This window comes from Glycine max, chromosome 15 (genome assembly GCF_000004515.6).
Source record: "Glycine max cultivar Williams 82 chromosome 15, Glycine_max_v4.0, whole genome shotgun sequence".
NCBI lineage: Eukaryota > Viridiplantae > Streptophyta > Magnoliopsida > Fabales > Fabaceae > Glycine > Glycine max.
In genome coordinates this window covers 9,235,983-9,250,210 of record NC_038251.2, presented here as the reverse complement: position 1 = coordinate 9,250,210, position 14,228 = coordinate 9,235,983, and the positions used below count along the sequence as shown (strand labels likewise).

General features: G+C 34.2%; 2 protein-coding genes and 1 non-coding gene across 3 annotated transcripts; 2 read left to right on the top strand and 1 right to left on the bottom strand.

Moving 5' to 3' along the window:
- Positions 1–242: 242 nt before the first annotated feature.
- Positions 243–345, bottom strand: LOC112999673 (U6 spliceosomal RNA). Its single transcript, XR_003264883.1, has one exon. It is a non-coding gene; the product is annotated as a U6 spliceosomal RNA (small nuclear RNA).
- A 6,235-nt stretch (positions 346–6,580) lies between these two features.
- Positions 6,581–9,865, top strand: LOC100814052 (pentatricopeptide repeat-containing protein At4g16390, chloroplastic). Its single transcript, XM_014768260.3, has one exon. It carries the CDS (start codon positions 6,598–6,600, stop codon positions 9,736–9,738), a length of 3,141 nt encoding a protein of 1,046 aa, XP_014623746.1. The 5' UTR covers positions 6,581–6,597; the 3' UTR covers positions 9,739–9,865.
- A 685-nt stretch (positions 9,866–10,550) lies between these two features.
- LOC106796311 (pentatricopeptide repeat-containing protein At4g16390, chloroplastic) lies at positions 10,551–13,925 on the top strand. The gene has a single exon (XM_014768147.3). The coding sequence runs from the start codon at positions 10,697–10,699 to the stop codon at positions 13,793–13,795; it is 3,099 nt and encodes a 1,032-aa protein (XP_014623633.1). The 5' UTR covers positions 10,551–10,696; the 3' UTR covers positions 13,796–13,925.
- Positions 13,926–14,228: the final 303 nt, after the last annotated feature.

Sequence of the window (14,228 nt, the reverse complement as noted above, 5' to 3'; positions counted from 1 at the left end):
AAAGTTTGGACTCTAATTGAGGGCTGAAAACTCAGCCCAAAGGGCATGTCCTTCTTTTCATGCTTACTCGTATGGCTAAAACAAGAAAAAAAATTTATGTATTCGCATTCTACATTTTGCTGCAGAAAAGGATTTATTGTCTATCCTTAATTGCTGTTAGACAAAGAAGGCTTTCAATTTGAGGCTAGCAATCTTAACCAGACCCATGCCTGAAAATATTGAAAGAAGGAATATGGGAAAAAAAAAAATTGGACCATTTCTCGATTTGTGCGTGTCATCCTTGCGCAGGGGCCATGCTAATCTTCTCTGTATCGTTCCAATTTTATCAGATGTCCCCGAAGGGACATGCTTTTATCGTTGCTTGGGCTATATATTCTATTAAGTTTTTGTTATATTCACCGATGTGGACTTGCAACAAACCAGGTGCTGCCCTAACGAAAGGAAGATACCTCACATTCCCATTTAGCTTAACTGGGTCTCTTCGCTCGGTTGCAGAATAGAACAAAGAGACACCCTTTCGACTGAGAACAAACTGGATTCCCTTCTCCTCATTTCTAGCTGCATGAGTTATAGCTAAAGATTCAAAGGTGCTGGCCTATAGAGACTTTTTTCATGCTTCGTTTTAAAGAAAATATATTTTGTATGGCTAAGATTTCAACACCTAAAATGTAAGGGCACAGGATCTTAATCCTCTTGTTGGACATTTTCTTTTATATTTTAAAATTTATCTACTGAATATTTATTTATTTCTTTTTATTTTCCATTGATTTTTTTTACATTTTTAAGATTTCAAAATATATTAATTTTAAATATATAAAAACACACTTACAATTCTCTTAAGGTATTATAATTTTTTTATTTGCTATTTTTTAACCCTAATCTCCTACATTTTAGTCAAAAATAATATTTTATACTTTATTAATAATATTTTTTAATGTTATTTGTACTAATTTTATTTAAAAATACTATAATTTGTATAAATACATAGTATCTTTTTTACAAACTCGGTTTAAGCCCAATTCATTCGCAGTATCAAAGAACACAAATAATTATTTTGTATAATGTATAAATCAAATACTAGTTAATTATATTTTTTAGGAAAATTATTTTTCTCTTATTTATTTATAATTTCTCTCTTTCCAACACAAGTTCTTATATTCTATCTACCAATAAATCGTTAATCTAAAAATAATATTATACTCTTATACAAGATTTTGAATTTAAGTTTTTTAATGAGAAAAATGTAATTAAGAGGAAAAACATCATTATGATCAATCAAATTCTTCGGGCATTAATTTCATTGTGACCTAAAAAATATTTCATTTTTTTTCAAATATTTATCTTTTAAAAAAAGAATTATATTTTAAATGGAAGTATAATAAATTTCTACTACATTGAATTAAAAATAGAAAAATATTACATTCAAATGATTCAATGTACATTCTCGATATGTCTTAAGTATACGTTTGTAGATCCTTTTGACGAAATAATAAGCAAATTGGTCTTGAAATATGAGCATATCTCGCAACGAATAATTATATATTGATACGTAGTTAACTTATTATCTAATCAAAATAATGATTTAAAATATGAAGCTAATTACGTACCAATACATAATTGTGGTTTTGTATTATTAAACTAATTTAAATTTAATAATTATTCTGGTTCGTTGCTCATTATGCATATATTTAATATATACAAAAATTAATTATATTTTAAAACTTTCATTTTAAATATTTAATTTGTAAGCACAAAAAAAATCAAATTGTAAGGAGCAACCATGGAGATTTTTTTTTTTCAAAGAGCAATCACAAAATTTGGGTATTTTTGGGGACCAAAAACATATTTAAGTCAAGAAACAATAACAATGTCATCCAAGACTCCAGGTTGTCACTGTGCTGGAAAAATATGTTATTATTCATATGACAAATTTGACAACTAAAAATGTCATATCATACATGATGAACCAACAAATAGTTGGTTGAGTGGTACTGAACTCGATCCTTTAAGCAAGGTCTCGGGTTCGAGTGTTGTGGATGGAGAAAATATGATTGGAAGGGGAGAAACCTATTAAAGGTAGCTAGTGAACTTCCTCGACAGAGATTACTCATCGACAAAGTCGGTGGATATTCCGTACCAATAATATGATTACAAAAAAAAACTATTGTACATGATGATTATGGCAACAAACTCAATGTTTGATTAAGAAATTTGCATTTTCCTTTATTAATTTCTCTATGTTAAAAATAGAAAAATGGCTAAATAGCCAGATTTGTTGGGAACGAAACTACTCCCACACACTCAGCAAGGAAGAAGATAGGCGAGAGAAAAAGTAGTTTCTTTATTAATTACTCAAGTGCACATACACTCACTCTCTATCACACAACACTCGTAAACAAGTGCATTTTTTATACATCACACATATAGACACACATATCTATCTATCTAACTAACTAATTATACAACAAACACTAATTGATTAGATGACGCACAGTGGATGACACTCACCATATAAGTCCAGACCTTAGATTGAACGACCCAAGTCTTAGATTAGACAATACTCCTCTTGTGCCCATCAAATTAACTAACAATACTCCTCCTTAATTTGAATGACTCAAAGAGATAAATCCTAATATATCTCTTAGATCTTTAAATTTTTCTCCCTTTAAGGCCCTAGTAAAAATGTCCACAACTTGTAGTTCTGCCTTGTAGTACTCCAAGATCAGTTTCCCTTTATTCACTTGATCTCTTAGAAATTGAATTTATGCTTGTATTTGTTTGCTCATTCCATGTACAACAAAATGTTTAACTAAGTCTATTGCTAATTTGTTATCAACAAACAATTTGACTTCTCTTGATTTCTTCACCTTGATTTCTTGCATCAATGTATCAAGCCATACATCTTGACAATTGTTCATTGAGAGTGTGATATACTCAGCTTCACATGAAGATAGAACCACTACAGATTCCTTCTTCAAACACTAAGAGGTTGGTGCTCTTTCACACATAAAAACATAACCTGCAACACTCTTTGAATCAAATTTGTCACCACACCAATCTGAATTAGAGTACCCAAGCATTTCAACTTCTAAGTTGTCACTCACTTTAGGAAATAAAATTCCATAATCCAGAGTCCTTTTCACATAGTGCATTATTTTCTTGGCTGCTAGTAAGTGAGACACTCTTGGTGTCTCCATAAATCTACTTATAAACCCAACACTAAATCCTAAATCAAGCATGGTGTTACACAGATATCTAAGTGATCCAATGATCTTCCTGAAGTAAGTAGGATTCATAAATTCCTCAATCCTTTTCTTCTCAAGTACCAATCCTGTTTTAGCTAGTGTGACAGTTGAATTACACTTGAACATGTTGAATTTCTTCAACATGTCAGCTACACACCTGGTTTGGTACATCACAATACCATTTTCTGTTGTTTTGAATTCAATCTCAAGAAAGTAGGACAAAAGCCTTGGATCACTCATCTCAAACTCCTTCATCATTTTCTTCTTGAACTCTTCAATCTCTCTTTCATTGCTTCGAATCACTAGTAAGTTATCTACATAAAGACACACTATCAGCAAATTTGCACCAATGACCACTTTCAAGACCTTTAGATACACTCCATGCTCAGATGTGCATTTAACAAAGCTTGTTTGGCTTAGAAAGTTGTCAATTCTTTTGTTCCAAACACGTGGAGCTTGCTTAAGGTCATACAAGGATTTCCTTAATCTAAGTATCTCTTCTTGATCCAAAATCTCAAAACCTGGCGGTTGGATGACATAGACTTCCTTGTCTAGTGGTTCATTCAAGAAAGCAGACTTCACATCTAATTGGTGCATAGACCAACCTCTTATAATTGCTATAGCTACAACCAATCTTATTGTTTCTATCCTTGCCACAAATGCATCAATCTCACATGATCAACTCGAGATTTTTGTACAAATTCTTTCGTCACCAGTCTAGCCTTTGTTTGATCACCTCACCATTTGGATTCACTTTCACTTTATAAACCTACTTTAATGTTATGACTTCACCTTCACTTTATAAACTCACTTTTAATTTACGATTTCATAGCTGTAGTTTTTTTCTTTTTTATTTTTTGTTTTTACAACTTTAAAGTCAGATATTTTCTTTTTGTTTTTACAAAAAAAATCATTTTTTTTTATTTTAAGCGGTTTATTTTTTTAGAAGTTGTATATTAAATTACTAATTCTAATTTATTATGTTTATTATTCAAAAATAATTAAATATTTTTTATTTAATTTAATTAATTAATTAATTATAAAAATTATTTTTTAAAAATTTAATTATATGTTAAATTATTATTTTTATTTATTATTAATTTTATTTAATATTTTATATATATATTTATATAATTTTATTTGATATGCTATATTTTTTTAATATTGTTTTATTTAATATATGCGTACAACATATCATTTAAAAATAATATTAATTAATAACCCTATAACTTTTTTAATTTTAAAAACAGCACTATTCACAACTTTAAAGTCGTGCAACATGTGACACTAGTAAAAAATATATATATAAGTTTTAAATATAAAAAATTTATTAAATAAAATAATATTCAAAAAACATATAAAATATATTAAATAAAATAATATTAAAAAATATATAATGTATTATATAAAATCATATAAAAATATTAAATAAAACTAATAACAAATAAAAAAATAATATAACATATAATTAAATTAAAAAAATTAAATTTTTTATTAATTAATTAAATTAAATAAAAAATTATTTAAAAAAATTGAAAAAAATGGAAAAAAAAATTACATGTCCGTGTCCGCACCCGCAGTGCGCAAAGCAACACACAACACATCACAGTATCAGTATGAGAAGAGCCAAGCAAAATCGCTTCACGCATTTGCGCTTCCCACTCTTCGCTCCAATATGTTTCCACCTCAATCTCTTCTTCTTCCTCTTCATTTTCTCTGCGCAATTTCAAATTCCCAAACGCCTCTTCCTCCCACAAACCCCTCACGCTTCACTCCAAAGCCTCTTTCCACCCCAACACCCACGCGCCACAGCAAGATTTAGCTTCTCACGACCCAGATGCAAATTCCTCATCTTTATCGAAGAACTGCGTTTGGGTCAATCCCCACAGCCCCCGAGCCCAACACCTCCAAACGAAATCACACAGCGCCAGGTACAGTTACCTCGCCAGACTCACCGAGTCGTTGAACTCGTGCACCCCCAGTGCGCAACACGTGTCCACAATCCTCAAGGGTCTCCGAGACAACGTTTCAGAACGCGACTCTGTGTTCATTCTCGATAAGATGACCAATCCCGACACCGCACCCTTTGTTCTCAGTCACTTCCGTTTTTCATATTGATACTCCCGACACCGCACCCTTTGGTCTCAGTCACTCCCGACACGGCACCCTTTTTGAATTAATATGATGTGATAGGTAGATTTCTGCTTTTTTTTAATTTCTTTTTCATATTTCTTCCGTGTCTTACTGAAGTTTTAGTTCATCGAAATTTAATTACCCAGCTTTGTATCATTTGCAAGTTTAATATTGAGCAGGAAACATCAAATTCGTAATCGAAAACTCTTTAGTGGCTGATGATTTTCAGCCTAAACTAAATGAAATGAACCATAACACGTCAACCATATTAATTTTTCAAAAATTACTTCTATTACCTACACTGAGAAAATCTCACTGAAGAGGTGGTGTGAGACTTCTTCTGAGAGCTTCTTCAGTGAGAAAGAGAAACTACATCTAGAAGTAAAATGAAGGAGGTCATTCTCTTCAAGGTGAAGTAAATTCAGTGAGTCTTAGACTAAGAACTTAAGAAGGCTTGACTAAATCACATGCGTTCCCATATTTTTTTTTTCAAAAATAGTGGTTAAATTAGTACATTAAAATCCAAACTTTTTTTTTCTTTTTTTGCTTAATAAATCTTTTTTTTGGTTACAACATTAAAATCTAAGGAGGCGTTTGATAGATAAAAAAATTTTATCTTCCAAGGAATCTTAAAATGAGAAACCATGATTTTTATGTTTGATATGCAATTAATAAAAAGAAGATGGACAATAAATTATGATTTTTGAAAATTAATTTTAGTTTTTTTTTTTTCAAAAACATTGGGAAGGAAAGGAACAAGAATCCAACTTTCCCTTAAGTATTTTATATGAATATTTAATTCCAAAATAGACTAATCAAATATATTTTATTTATTCACAGAAATTATAATTCTTAGGAATCTTATTGTTCGTGTATGAAAAAATTCTTTTCCTACCAAACGTCATTAACATGAATTTTTTTAAAAAAATTTAATATCGAATTAGTCTTTTAAAAATTAGTTCATTATCAAGTTAATCTTTAAAAAAATGTGAAATAATTCTTTATTAACTTTAAAAAATAATTAATATTTTAAAGTGTGTTTAATTTAGAGGATAAAAATAAAAAAAATTAGAAAAATATTTTTTTAAATTAAAATAAAATATAAAAGATGTGAATTAAAAAAAATTATAAAATTTCTTTTCAATATTATTTATACCCAACACACCATTAGACACCAAATTGATTTTTTTTTTTAACTTTCTTTCTATTGGTCAATTGTATGTGTATCTTTCTCTTTCCCAACCCGTATCAACTGTCTAACAATTCTATCGGTGTCGTATACTCAGACAGTAACAGACAGAGGGGGAAAATGGCTCAGCCTTACCCTCTTTGTCCTTCCCCTTCAGCTTCTTCCTTCTCATTCCATTCTCGCATACCCTTCTTCACCATCGTCCCTTCTCATTCCAAAACCCTTCTCCACGCCCCACGCTTCTCCTTACAACCCGTTAATACTCTCCAAGACGCAAAACTCGACGACCCAGATGCAAAGTCTCCGTCTTTATCGAAAAACTCCATCTGGGTCAATCCCAGAAGCCCCAGAGCCAAACACCTCCAGAAGAATTCCCCTCATGCCAGGTCATCTTCTCTCACCAAACTCGCCAAGTCACTGGACTCGTGCAACCCCACCGAGCAGCACGTCTCTGAAATCCTCAACGTTTTGAGGGACAATGTTTCAGAACGCGACGCTGTGTTTATTCTCAACACAATGGTTAATCCCAACACTGCACTTCTCGCTCTTAAGTACTTTCAGCCAAAGATTAACCCCGCCAAGCACGTTGTTCTTTACAACGTTACCCTGAAGGTGTTGAGGGAGGTAAAGGATTTTGAAGGTGCAGAGAAGCTGTTTGATGAAATGCTTCAGAGAGGGGTCGAGCCGAATCTCATTACGTTTTCAACTATAATTAGCTCTGCTTCCGTGTGTTCTTTGCCAGATAAGGCTATAAAGTGGTTTGAGAAAATGCCCTCCTTTGGGGTTGAACCTGATGCGAGTGTAGGCTCCTTTATGATTCATGCTTATGCGCATAGTGGGAAGGCTGACATGGCTTTGGAACTGTATGATCGTGCAAAAGCAGAGAAATGGCGGGTTGATACGGTGGCATTCTCTGTGTTGATTAAGATGTGTGGGATGTTGGAGAATTTTGATGGATGTTTAAGTGTTTACAATGATATGAAGGTTCTTGGTGCCAAGCCTAACATGGTAACTTATAACACTCTGTTGTATGCCATGGGGAGAGCTAAGAGGGCCTTGGATGCCAAGGCTATATATGAGGAGATGATAAGTAATGGATTTTCACCCAATTGGCCTACCCATGCAGCTCTTTTACAAGCCTATTGCAAAGCACGGTTTTGTGAGGATGCGCTGGGAGTTTATAAGGAAATGAAGAAAAAGGGAATGGATGTGAATTTATTTTTATATAACTTGCTTTTTGACATGTGTGCTGATGTTGGTTGCATGGATGAAGCTGTTGAAATCTTCGAAGACATGAAAAGTTCAGGGACTTGTCAGCCCGACAATTTTACTTACTCGTGCTTGATCAACATGTACAGTTCTCATCTCAAACGCACCGACTCTTTGGAGTCAAGCAATCCTTGGGAGCAACAGGTCTCCACAATTTTGAAGGGTCTGGGGGACAATGTTTCAGAAGGAGATGTTATATTTATTCTCAATAGGATGGTGGATCCCAACACTGCATCCTTTGTTCTTAGATACTTTCAGAACATGGTTAATTTCACTAGAGATAAAGAGGTGATTCTTTACAATGTGGTCATTAATTTGTTTAGGAAGTCTAGGGATTTTGAAGGAGCAGAGAAGTTGTTTGATGAAATGCTTCAAAGAGGAGTAAAACCTGACAACATTACATTTTCAACTTTGGTTAACTGTGCTAGCGTGTCTGGTTTGCCTAATAAGGCTGTGGAGTTATTTGAAAAGATGTCTGGCTTTGGGTGTGAACCTGATGGCATCACATGCTCAGGCATGGTATATGCTTATGCACGTACTAATAATGTTGACAAGGCTGTCAATCTATATGATCGTGCAAAAGCTGAGAACTGGAGCCTTGATGCAGTAACATTCTCAACATTGATTAAGATGTATAGCATGGCAGGAAACTATGATAAATGCTTGGAAGTCTACCAAGAAATGAAGGTTCTTGGTGTGAAGCCTAATGTGGCAACGTATAACACTCTGTTGGGTGCCATGTTGAGATCTAAGAAGCACCGACAGGCCAAGGCTATACATAAAGAGATGAAAAGTAATGGAGTTTCACCAGATTTTATAACATATGCATCACTTTTGGAAGTTTATACTAGAGCACAATGTAGCGAAGATGCTCTTGGTGTTTATAAGGAAATGAAGGGGAATGGAATGGATATGACTGCAGATCTTTATAACAAGCTTTTAGCTATGTGTGCTGATGTTGGCTACACTGATAGAGCTGTTGAAATTTTTTATGAAATGAAAAGTTCTGGGACTTGCCAGCCTGACAGTTGGACATTTTCATCCTTGATTACCATTTATTCCCGCAGTGGTAAAGTTTCAGAGGTGGAAGGGATGTTGAATGAAATGATCCAATCTGGATTTCAACCTACAATTTTTGTTATGACATCACTCATCCGGTGCTATGGAAAAGCAAAGCGAACTGATGATGTTGTGAAGATATTTAAACAGCTCCTGGATTTGGGCATTGTTCCAAATGATCACTTCTGCTGTTGCCTTTTAAATGTTCTGACTCAAACACCAAAAGAAGAGCTTGGTAAGCTAACAGATTGCATTGAGAAGGCTAATACAAAGCTTGGGACTGTGGTAAGATATTTGGTGGAAGAGCAGGAGAGTGATGAAGGCTTTAGAAAGGAAACACTAGAACTTTTAAATTCAATTGATGCTGAAGTAAAGAAGCCTTTATGCAATTGTCTAATTGATCTTTGTGTCAAACTGAATGTGCCTGAAAGAGCATGTGGCCTTCTGGATTTAGGATTGATGCTTGAGATATATAAAAATATCCAGTCCAAATCCCAAACTCAGTGGTCTTTGCATCTGAAAGAACTCTCAGTTGGAGCTGCTATGACTGCATTACATGTTTGGATTAATGACTTGTCCGAGGCATTGGAATCAGGGGAAGACCTTCCTCCACTACTTGGAATTAATACTGGGCAAGGAAAACACAAGTATTCAGACAAAGGCTTGGCTAGTGTATTTGAATCCCGTTTGAAGGAACTCAATGCTCCATTTCATGAGGCTAAGGCTGGCTGGTTTTTGGTTACAAAAGCAGCAGCCAAATTATGGCTGGAGTCTAGGGATTCAACCGAATCAATTGCTGGTTTGAACTTTCTGGTTTTAGATGTTCCAACAATGGCCCTTTAGTTTAATAGTGTTGTTTTAGGAACATATACCATGTTAATCTTTTTGGCATTTTCCTATTCCTTTTGCGGAAATTTTGTACTGCATGTAGGAAACTTCGTGTGAATACAAGTAACTTTGAATACCCAAATTACCAATTGCACTGTTATGAAAAGATTCAAGTAACTTTTAAATGCTATATATAGTTTTTTTATTCATAAATGCTATTCATAGTTTGTTAAATCACTTAATTTTGATAAATGTCATGTTTTTTAAAATATTAACTTTTAACTTTTAGTTTTTTTATTTTTATCTTCCATATATTTATTTAATTTCTTACTTATTATTTTAAAATAAATCATAATTTTATTATTTTTTATCATTTTAAATTTTTCAATAGTTAGTTTTATCAAACACTTATAATTTAATAAATTAACTTTTTAATTTTCAATTTATCTTTATCCCAAATAGTCTATATGTAACAAATTTTTTGTTTTTTAAAATAAATATTTTAAGTTCTATTAAGAATAATTTTTACTAATTGATAATGTAAACTTTTATACACTTTTTTGATGCGTATAAACTTTTATAGACTAACAATGTATAAAGATTAAACTCCCTTGATAAGTTTCTTATAGTCTGTTTTAAATTTTGTGTAGAAGCTTATTAAAATATTTTTATAAATTTAAAAATTAAACTTATGAATAAGTTTTTCTTAATAAAACTTAATAAATAAAGATTTAATAAAATTATTTAACTAAATGCATCTTTGATTGATTCTTAGAGTTTACTTCGTGAATGATCAGTGGTCCTATCGAACAGAATTAATTCCAGTAATTGTGGTCTAGACCAAAAAGATAGAAAGAAAAAAAAATCAATTTGCACTTATTTTTGTTCATCAATCAGTCTGTTCACGTTTTGTTCATCAATCAGTCTGTTCACGTTTTGTTCATCATTACATTCAGAGAGAGAGAGAAGGAAAATGGCTCAATCTTACCTTCCCTGCAACACTTCTTCTTCTTCTTCTTCTTCTTCTTCTTCTTCCATTTCTCCTATTCCTTGTTCTTCTGCCTTCTATTGTCGTAAACCTATCACCACTTATAACTCCTTCTCTTACTTTTCCCGCCATTTCAAACTTCCCACCTTCCCTCTCTCTCATAATAAACCCAAAACCCTTCTCCAAGTCCAAGCCGCCAACACTCCACAGGACCCAGATGCAAAGTCTTCGCCTTTACCCCAAACTTCCATCTGGGTCAATCCCAAAAGCCCCAGAGCCAAACACCTTTGGAAGAATCCCTATCACGCCAGGTCTTCATCTCTCACCAAACTCGCCAAGTCTCTCGATTCCTGCAACCCCACCCAGCAACACGTCTCTGAAATCCTCAGAGTTTTGGGGGACAACGTTTTTGAATCTGATGCCGTGGTTATTCTCAATTCCATGGTCAATCCCTACACTGCACTCCTCGCTGTTAACTACTTCAATCAGAAGATTAAACCTTCTAGGCATGTTGTTCTCTACAACGTCACCCTGAAGCTGTTCAGGGCGGTAAGGGATTTCGAAGGTGAAGAGAAGGTGTTTGATGAAATGCTTCAAAGAGGGGTCAACCCGAATCTCATTACGTTTTCAACTATCATTAGCTCTGCTTCTATGTTTTCTTTGCCGCACAAGGCTATCGAGTTTTTTGAGAAAATGCCCTCCTTTGGGGTTCAACCCGATGCCGGTTTAACCTCCTTTATGATTCATGCTTATGCATGTAGTTGGAATGCTGATATGGCTTTGGAACTGTATGATCGTGCAAAAGCAGAGAGATGGCGGGTTGATACAGCGGCATTCTTGGCATTGATTAAGATGTTTGGGAAGTTTGACAATTTTGATGGATGTTTAAGAGTTTACAATGATATGAAGGTTCTTGGTACCAAGCCTATCAAGGAAACTTATGACACTCTGTTGTATGTCATGGGGAGAGCTAAGAGAGCCGGGGATGCCAAGGCTATATATGAGGAGATGATAAGTAATGGATTTTCACCCAATTGGCCTACCTATGCAGCTCTTTTAGAAGCCTATTGTAAAGCACGGTGTCATGAGGATGCGTTGAGAGTTTATAAGGAAATGAAGAAGGAAAAGGGAATGAATGTGGATGTATTTCTTTATAACTTGCTTTTTGACATGTGTGCTGATGTTGGTTGCATGGATGAAGCTGTTGAAATCTTTGAAGACATGAAAAGTTCAAGGACTTGCCAGCCAGACAATTTTACATACTCGTGCTTGATCAACATGTACAGTTCTCATCTCAAACAAACCGAGTCTTTGGAATCAAGCAATCCATGGGAGCAACAGGTCTCCACAATTTTGAAGGGTATAGGGGACATGGTTTCAGAAGGAGATGTTATATTTATTCTCAATAAGATGGTAAATCCCAACACTGCATCCTTTGTTCTTAGATACTTCCTGAGCAAGATTAATTTCACGACAGATAAGGAGTTGATTCTTTACAATGCTACCCTGAATTTGTTTAGGAAGTCTAGGGATTTTGAAGGAGCAGAGAAGTTGTTCGATGAGATGCTTCAAAGAGGGGTAAAACCAAATAACTTTACATTTTCAACTATGGTTAACTGTGCTAATAAGCCTGTGGAGTTGTTTGAAAAGATGTCTGGTTTTGGGTATGAACCTGATGGCATCACATGCTCAGCCATGGTATATGCTTATGCACTTTCAAATAATGTTGACAAGGCTGTAAGCCTATATGATCGTGCAATAGCAGAGAAATGGTGCCTTGATGCAGCAGCGTTCTCGGCATTGATTAAGATGTATAGCATGGCAGGAAACTATGATAGATGCTTGAAAATCTACCAAGAAATGAAAGTTCTTGGTGTGAAGCCTAATGTGGTGACATATAACACTCTGTTGGGTGCCATGTTGAAAGCTGAGAAGCACCGACAGGCGAAGGCTATATATAAAGAGATGAGAAGTAATGGAGTTTCACCAGATTTTATAACATATGCATGTCTTTTGGAAGTCTATACCATAGCACATTATAGTGAAGATGCTCTTGGTGTTTATAAGGAAATGAAGGGGAATGGAATGGATATGACTGCAGATCTTTATAACAAGCTTTTAGCTATGTATGCTGATATGGGCTACATAGATAGAGCTGTTGAAATATTTTATGAAATGAACAGTTCTGGGACTTGCCAGCCTGACAGTTGGACATTTGCATCCTTGATTGCTATTTATTCCCGCAGTGGGAAAGTTTCAGAGGCGGAAGGGATGTTGAATGAAATGATCCAATCTGGATTTCAACCTACTATTTTTGTTCTGACATCACTTGTCCATTGCTATGGAAAAGCTAAGCGAACTGATGATGTTGTGAAGGTATTTAAGCAACTTCTGGAATTGGGCATTGTTCCAAATGATCACTTCTGCTGTTCTCTTCTAAATGTTCTGACTCAAGCACCAAAAGAAGAGCTTGGTAAGCTAACAGATTGCATTGAAAAGGCTAACACAAAGCTTGGTTCTGTGGTAAAATATTTGGTGGAAGAGGAGGGTGATGGGGATTTTAGAAATGAAGTCTCAGAATTTCTTAATTCAATTGATGCTGAAGTGAAGATGCCTTTATGCAATTGTCTCATTGATCTTTGTGTCAAACTGAATGTGCCTGAAAGAGCATGTGACCTTCTGGATTTAGGATTGATGCTTGAGATATATAAAAATATCCAGTCCAAATCCCAAACTCAGTGGTCTTTGCATCTGAAAGAACTCTCAGTTGGAGCTGCTATGACTGCATTACATGTTTGGATTAATGACTTGTCCAAGGCATTGGAATCAGGGGAAGACCTTCCTCCACTACTTGGAATTAATACTGGGAAAGGAAAACATAAGTATTCAGAAAAAGGCTTAGCTGGTATATTTGAATCACATTTGAAGGAACTCAATGCTCCATTTCATGAGGCTAAGGCTGGTTGGTTTTTGGCTACAAAGGCTCCAGCGAAATCATGGCTGGAGTCTAGGGGTTCAATTGCTGATTTGAACTTTGAACTCTATGGTTTTGGGTGTTCCAACAATGACCCTAAGTATCGATAATATTATTTGAGAAACGATGTGCCATGCTAATGTTTTTGACATTTTCCTATTCGTTTTGCAGAAATTTTGGACTGTATATGATTGTACAGAATTTCGTGTGAAGAATACAAGTATGAACACATGATTTTAATTTTATTTTCTATTATTAATTTAATATTATTTTCTAGTCCTTCTAGATTGTTACTCCTAGGACGAATATTGTAGTATTGGTATTGAAGAACTCTATTGACATTAGAATGAGCAAAGAGCCACCAAGGCAACTGAAACTTATTCTGCGAACATTTTTTTTGGTATGTAAATAACTGGAAATTTTTTGGTTTGTCACTGTTCATGTTTATTTTAAATAACATGAATTGTTTTTTTCTAATACTAGTATTAGACACTACAAGCTACAAATGTGCATTGTGTTATAGCAAGTGTGCAAATGGGACAT

Excerpts from the sequence above, each read along its gene's own strand:
- LOC106796311 (XM_014768147.3), top strand. The coding sequence starts at position 10,697 with ATGGCTCAATCTTACCTTCCCTGCAACACTTCTTCTTCTTCTTCTTCT.
- LOC100814052 (XM_014768260.3), top strand. The coding sequence starts at position 6,598 with ATGTGTATCTTTCTCTTTCCCAACCCGTATCAACTGTCTAACAATTCT.